General features: G+C 37.7%; 1 protein-coding gene across 1 annotated transcript; it reads left to right on the top strand.

The window, feature by feature from the left end:
• Positions 1-47: 47 nt before the first annotated feature.
• Positions 48-7,530, top strand: spg21 (SPG21 abhydrolase domain containing, maspardin). The gene is made up of 9 exons (XM_066701539.1): positions 48-209; positions 2,217-2,281; positions 2,949-3,110; positions 3,399-3,479; positions 3,694-3,839; positions 4,423-4,531; positions 5,452-5,559; positions 5,827-5,967; positions 6,708-7,530. The coding sequence occupies exons 2-9, from the start codon at positions 2,219-2,221 to the stop codon at positions 6,831-6,833; spliced, it is 936 nt and encodes a 311-aa protein (XP_066557636.1). The 5' UTR covers positions 48-209; positions 2,217-2,218; the 3' UTR covers positions 6,834-7,530.
• Positions 7,531-7,602: the final 72 nt, after the last annotated feature.

Raw genomic sequence — 7,602 nt, 5'->3', positions numbered from 1 at the left:
CACCAATGGGAAGATGTCTTCCAAGGTCCCTTACAGCGCAGGCGCATGTGTGACGTAGCTGTTAGTGCCTGCGCATCACGGAAGTGGGTCCGCGGTGTGTTGTGTGTCATATGATTTAGGTTTGGGAAAGAAAAGATAATGCAACCAGTAAATCCTGGGGTGACTGTGGACGGTTGTTAAGAGTCTGGATGGTACCCTAAACGAACACGGTAATTATTGTCTCTGTTTGATTATTTCTGAAGTTATTGTGTTATGTTTGAACTTATTTGAAAGCCCCACCTCGCAGGGAAGGTGCCTAATTAATGAGGTTGAGTGCCTACCAACTGCTGGCTTGAAAATGACTTCCCATTGCTACACGAAGTTGGCAGGAGCTTAGTACAACGTACATGCCGTGCAAAATAATAAATAAGAAATGTCCTCCAAAAATAAAATAAGTCCTTGGTATGAAAGCACGATTTGAGCTGCAAACAAATTGGTGCTGGTTCATTAGTTCGTATAATTAAGTTGTTGTGGTTCAAACCAGTCCATGCTTTCTTTTTAGCTTTTTGAAGTGGATGATCTATGCTGCATACCTATTTTCAGAAGATTGTGTTTAAAATCTGTATACATTAAATGCAAGACTGTCAGAGTAAACCCTAATGACTTTCACTTAAACTCCCTGATATGAGATTTTCTTATTTCTTTTTTTGTCCCTCAATCATGTTTTAATACGAATCATCTGTCGAGCAAGTTTAGGGAGCATCACCGTGATTTCAGCGTAGTGTGACTGACAACGTCTAAAAATGAAATACAAACTTTATCCCTTTACCCATAAAATAGTTTCCGTATAGGACTGAAATATTTCACAATATTTCAAAACACTTGGTGTAGCCTCTCATTTAGACACGTCTATGAAAATACACACAAACTCAGCGACAGTATTATATAATTGTGCATGTTTATTGAACTAGAGATGTTTCCAGACATTTGCAGTGTTTTTAGTTAGCTCACTCGCTTTGTTTGTCATGACTATATTCCTGTGCACATCCACTCATTAAATAATAGCCAGTGATGCATTTGTGACATTAAAACAACACTCCTTGTTATAGCCACTAAGCTTTAGTGCAGAGCTATAAGTAGGGCAGTTGCATAAGTCTTATTTCATTCTGCGTTACATTCGCTTTAATTCAGTAACATTCAACAGTAATTCAATTACATTCGTCAAGGCATGACTTGATTTCGATTAGAAGTGTCCTGAGCAGAAGATGCTTGTGCTGATGTGACTGCTGTACAGGACTCGGGGCTTTCTGTCATATGACATATAACAAATAATGTACGATCATCTTACACACATTAACAATCGTATGCCCTACACACACTTTTCCTTTAGGATTACAATCGGAAAACGCGAATTACTTTCACATACTGGAAGTCAGTTGATGCCTTTGTACAAAAAAAACTTCCAGAAACATCACACAATGTAACTGACTCGCTTGATTACGATTATTTATTTATGTATTTATTTGTTTATAATGTAACCTGTTGTACAGAACTGTGATGCATTAGTTCATATCACTTGCCTTTTTAAATAATGAAAACAACCACGCCTATAGCAGAGTAAAGTCTCATCACACTTAATTAGCCTGCCTTTTTTGCATCTAATTAATTGGACATTTCGCTGCAGAACACCATGTGGAAGACATGCCTACTGACGATTCTATTCCACCGTTCTAGATCTTTCACTGAGATTATATTTAGTAATGTAGTCGGTGTCTTCTACCGATCCATACAAGTAATTCAGAAGTTAATTCCAGTGCACATGACTGCCTTTTCCGCCCATTTCAGTCATTGCTGTGTGTCATGCTCTGAGAGGATGGGAAGTATATTCTGTGACATGCTCACTCTCCACCCTCAATAAAATGTACACTGACCCATTTGTGAGAAGTGCAAATGTTGTGAGACCGAGAGAGCCCACATGTTATTGGTACCTCAGTGGTAGATAGATGGTTGAGCTACTGATGTCTCAGTTCAGGTGGAAGTCTGAAATTGCTAACAGGGGTGTGTCTGTGTCTCTCTTCAGCCAGCTAAATAATAGTCTAATTGTACAAGGGGCAGAGAGCATATCAAGCATGTCATTTCAAATTGCTTTATTGTTTGTTTTGAATTTGTTTGTGTTCTTATTACTAAATAGTAATTCGTATTTAATTATTAAAGCACTGTTGTGTTGCTTCTTCCAGCCATGGAGGAGATCAGAGTTTCTCCTGATTACAACTGGTTTAGGAGCACGGTTCCATTTAAAAGGGTAAGTTTCTATTCTTTGAAAGTTGTGGCCGCTTACACCCTTAGGAAACTTAGCAATGAAAGGCAAAACTAAAAATATCTTTCTCTTACTTCCCAAATTGAGTTTCAGGTTCAGTTGTTAAGTTTATATTGGTAACTGAGAATTAAGTACACTAAAATTAGTCTAAAATATTCATTTATATGAGCGCCAATTCTGTCTGCCGTCCTTGGCTGTTTTGTATGATTTTCTCTCATTCTGTAAAATGATATCCTTGCCTGGAGCCACAGAGCATGTTCTAATATTTTATAAGGGATGTTTTGTTTATCTGATCTTATCTGTGATCAGGTCTCGTTTTTCCAGCAAGAGAGAGGGGAAAAAAAGTTAGCATGCAATTCTCATGTGATGGAGAACCACAGTAAAAAAAAAAAAAAAGCATTGTGAAAGTATATTTCCTACGTCATGAAAACACTAATTCACTCATTCTTTGGCACACTGTTTCTGGATTCAATGTTTAGCACACACACACAACTATTTCAAGCAGATCTCAGATTCAAACAAAATCAAGTAATTTAATGGAACATGGCTTATGGTTTTTTCTTACCCCAGTTGATCTCTTGATTAACAACAGATCGCTCATTATAACTTTAAGTATACATTATGAGTGTTAAACTGTTCCTCTCTTTCACAGATCATAGTAGATGATGATGACAGTAAGGTGTGGTCACTGTATGATGCAGGACCAAAGAACATCAGGTGTCCAATCATATTCCTACCCCCGGTCAGCGGCACAGCAGATGTTTTTTTTCAGCAGGTTCTGGCACTGACAGGCTGGGGCTACAGGGTGGTCTCTGTGAGTACAGCGTTCACTTTCATTTCATGTTTATGTATGTTTATGATCTGAATTACATTGTAGTGATTTAATCCCAAACAATACCAATGACTAGCTATTGAGAAAGTGGTAGTTCTATGAATGCTATCTGACTATGCAAGTGGTTTATCCACCTTTTTCAAAGACAATTATGTGTGGGATGCATAAGAGATATGTCATCTGTATAGAACAAATGACAATGTTTCTAGTGGTCCTATATGTTGATAATAGAATTTGTCTAAAATTGTTTCCCTTCATCTTGTAATCAAGGTTCAGTATCCAGTATACTGGGATCTTTTGGAATTTTGCGATGGATTCCGGAAGCTGCTGGACCACTTACAGCTGGATAAGGTTAGTTTATTTTTTATTTTTTAACTAATCCTCCATTTTGTTGATATTGATATACTTACAATCAATGGTAATGTTTTACAACTGGTTTGACTTTCATAAGGCCTAGTAAGGGAGGTTTCATCTTGCATGTTTATCAAAAAGGTTTAAAACTGATCCTTTGATCAGTGTTAATTCTCGTGATTTAAACTTCTTTTTCTGTTTTTGTTTTTGGAAGGTCCACCTATTTGGTGCTTCTCTAGGGGGATTCTTGGCTCAGAAGTTTGCCGAGTACACACACAAATCCCCTCGAGTGCATTCACTTATCCTCTGTAATTCCTTCAGTGACACCTCCATCTTCAATCAGACTTGGACTGCAAACAGGTACAGCACCTATAATAAACTGCTCCGATTTAGTTAGATCTGTGTAAGATAATTTCATATGCTTAGTTTTTCAGTCAATCTGAATAAATAGTTGAACTGAAAACTCATAGGTCAATTGGTTTCTCTTTTAAGATTCTTTTTAGAGGGAAGATGCGGTCAAGTCACAGATGTTCAATAATCATTCATTTCTGACAAAAATAGAAAACTAATATCATTCAATTATACTACTGAACATAAGTAATATTATGCTTCTGTTGGATTACAGAAAGGATAGGATATTATCCCATATTCTCCTCTACTCCTTAGGTCAGTCTGGTCAGGCTGGCAGAGGGAGATGTCTGTTTGCTGTATCAAACCACACAGTATAGAATTTGCCATTGAAAAATACATTCTAACAACTAATATCTTGCATCTGCCAGCGATTACTTGGTGGGAAGCAAGAATTGCATGCTAGCGGTTAAATGGTCCATATAATCCTAAAAATATATTTAATACGCTTCTTTACCTGTCAGGATCCACACATGATAATGGGGTCAATTTTTAAAGGATGTAAACATGATCTTGTCTTATTCCTTTCATTCAGTTTCTGGTTGATGCCTTCCTTTATGCTAAAGAAAATCGTTTTGGGAAACTTTGCTACTGGCCCAGTAGATCCAAAAATGGCAGATGCTATTGACTTTATGGTTGATCGGGTAAGGCAGATAATTTGGTGCGTGTGTGTGTGTGTGTGTGTGTGTGTGTGTGTATGTATATATGTGTGTGTATATATATATATATATATATATATATATATATATATATATCTGTTATGTACTTATTGTTTGGGACACTTTCTGTATCTGCAGGTGTTTCATCCCCCTCCATTCTTTCTCCACAGCCTCCCTAACATATACAAAATTTACAGAGCAGAGAGTTCTGTAGTCACAAATGTAGATTTAACATGCCAGGCCTGGGAGGTCCTGACATGGAAGTGCTCCACCTGAGCAGAGTCTCTCTGAACAGCAAAAGTTAACAGCTTTTATACAATGCATGACATGTGGTTCTGTGGGCAGGGTCCAGTCACATGCTTTCCAAGAAGTGTTATTTCAAGGTCAGGTCACTGGCCCTTGTAATGTTCGTGGTTGTCTTTCTGGGGGAAGGTGTGGGATGTGGAAACCAGATGGCTTCCTTGGATATACTGGGAGAGATCTGGTCCCATGGTCATCATAGCAGCTGCTAATCAATAACCATGATGTGACCTCTCCAGCCTTAAGATAAGCCACAGAACACCTTAAAGCAAATGCTGTGAGTGACTTCTGCAGCGTCAGCACTCCTAAAAACAGCCTTGCTAACATTTGCTTGCTTGACAATTAATACAATTGGCTCTGTTGACATATTAGTATTTCAAACATTTAATATAAAGTTTATACAAAACATTAATACCAGCTCTTCATAGCTTCTCCATTCCAAGACTGTGAGACTGTTTGCTTAGTGCTAATGGGGAAGGAGCAGGGTATCGCAGTACATTGACTGGTCTGATGCCAGATGTAGAGAATGTAAATATGCTGAACATCCCCGACTCAGTGTGTGACAGACGTCTTCTGTGTTTTCTGCTTTGTCACATGGGGATCAGCTGGAGAGCCTGAGCCAGAGTGAACTGGCCTCACGGCTGACGTTGAACTGCCAGAATTCCTACGTGGAGCCTCATAAAATAAAGGACATCGCAGTGACCATTGTTGATGTAAGACTCTACTTCGGCCATATCTAGACTAGTCCCATACATAAAGCATTATTGTTCTGGTTGCTGTATTGATTCATGCTGAGCTTATCACACATGGAACACCTAGCAAATAATACACTTATTCAATTATTTTAATTGTGTTGATTAGTTTGTGTTCTATTTCAAAAGGCTATACCCAATCTGTAGACCACAGTGACCATTTTCTTTTGATATATTGTATTAGTACTTCTTTGAGAAAAATAAAATATCTATTTTGATCATTTTAAGGTGTTTGATCAGAGTGCACTTTCACATGAAGCAAAAGAAGAAATGTATAAGCTATATCCAAATGCCAGGCGAGCGCACCTTAAAACCGGCGGGAACTTCCCCTATCTGTGCCGTAGTGCTGAAGTCAACCTTTACATACAAGTAAGTGCTTCACAGCTCTCCTGTGCTTTCGTAGCGATCAACAGAATGCATTGCTGGGGACATGGGTGTTATTCCGAGGAAGGGCTTTTACACCACTTTGAAGAGAAAGATGAAAAGGCAGTGGTTAGATCTCATGATCATAAAACACTACATTCATACCTTGTTTTCTTGTCTGCCACTTCATTGAAAGAGGAACTTGTAGATTTTTTCCCCCCAATCTTGTTAAATGTCCCCTGCTGTATTTAAAAAAAGTCCCTAAGTTCAGTTTTGATGTAATCACAAATAGAAACTCCCTTCACTTTGCAGGAGAATTTTTATTTTTTCCAGAAAATATTTTTAGCTACACTTTTCAGTGAAGTGCACTGTACAACAGGGAACTGATTATACTCAGCGTAACAGGTGTGTGACTGTCTTTTTGCAACAAAGGCTCCCATTGTAAGCTTATTGGGTAAATTGCTATAACGGTTTGATGTTAGCCTTGCAGATCTATATTGAAACAGTTTTAACACTCACATTTTTTTAAACTGTGAGTTCTTCACTTCCATTTTGGTACTTGAAGTTTCATCAAAATTAATGTTTATTTCAGAGGTTTTTGGGAGATTTCAAAAACTCCCCAAGACTTGTCAATTGGCTAGCCATTATTCCGATGCCACACCCTACAACTGCTCACTGTGCCGTACTTCTTGCTTTGTGCTTCTCTGTGTAGTGGTATTCAAACAGTTGTGTTGATTGCTCACCAGATCCATTTGCTCCAGTTCCATGGCACAAGGTATGCAGCTATTGATCCGGCCATGGTGAGTGCAGAGGAGCTAGAGGTCCAGAAGAGCAATCTGAGCAATGCCCGGGACAGCGATGAAGACAAATAGGAGAGGCAGCCCCTCTCTGTGCTGAACACTTATTTTTCCAGCTTTAATGGATATACACTGTTGGTGACAGATTTCCTTATTCATTCTAGAGAAACTAAAACAAACAAGAAAAACATGACAATGATCTAGTCACTGTGGACTATGATAATATCTGCCAATCAATTTCCAGGACTGAGATCCTTTAGTTTGTTTTCCTAGACTGTGTTCTTTTAAGACTTTGACTACAATCAATAAGCAGTAGTACTAAGTAAAGGATCCTATTTTTTATTTTGCAGAGTAAAAAAAACAACTTTTTTTTTAGAAATCATTGCTACTGTAAATAAGTTGGCTACATGCTTTGTAAAAAAAAAAAAAAAAAAAAAAAAAAACACTAAAACATTCTTCTAATGATGCCTCTTCTGTACCTTTTTTGCCTTATTTTCTGAATCCTTACTCATCTGGCATTGCTTAAAGTTAGCATTTCTTTAATGTATTTTTATTTTAAGATTTTCATTTTTTTGCCAAATTGTTTAATCGTATGCTGAATTGAACATGCACTGATGGGTGTAGCTGATCCTTATTGATGTGACAAGGAATCTGGCTAGAAAAAAGTTAAAAATGTATATGTGGAAGTTTTTTTGTTTGTTTCTACATTAATAACCTAAACATTTCTTTAATTGTTGGGAGTGAAAAATAAATACAGGAATATTTGATTACATAGCTTGGCATTTTCTTTCATGGCTTTATTGTGGTTTCTGTGCCAGAGAGAACTAAAGAGATGCAGTACTTC

Source organism: Amia ocellicauda, chromosome 4 (genome assembly GCF_036373705.1).
Source record: "Amia ocellicauda isolate fAmiCal2 chromosome 4, fAmiCal2.hap1, whole genome shotgun sequence".
Lineage (NCBI taxonomy): Eukaryota > Metazoa > Chordata > Actinopteri > Amiiformes > Amiidae > Amia > Amia ocellicauda.
The sequence above is the reverse complement of the archived record's forward strand: the minus strand, read 5'-3'. Positions and strand labels throughout refer to the sequence as shown.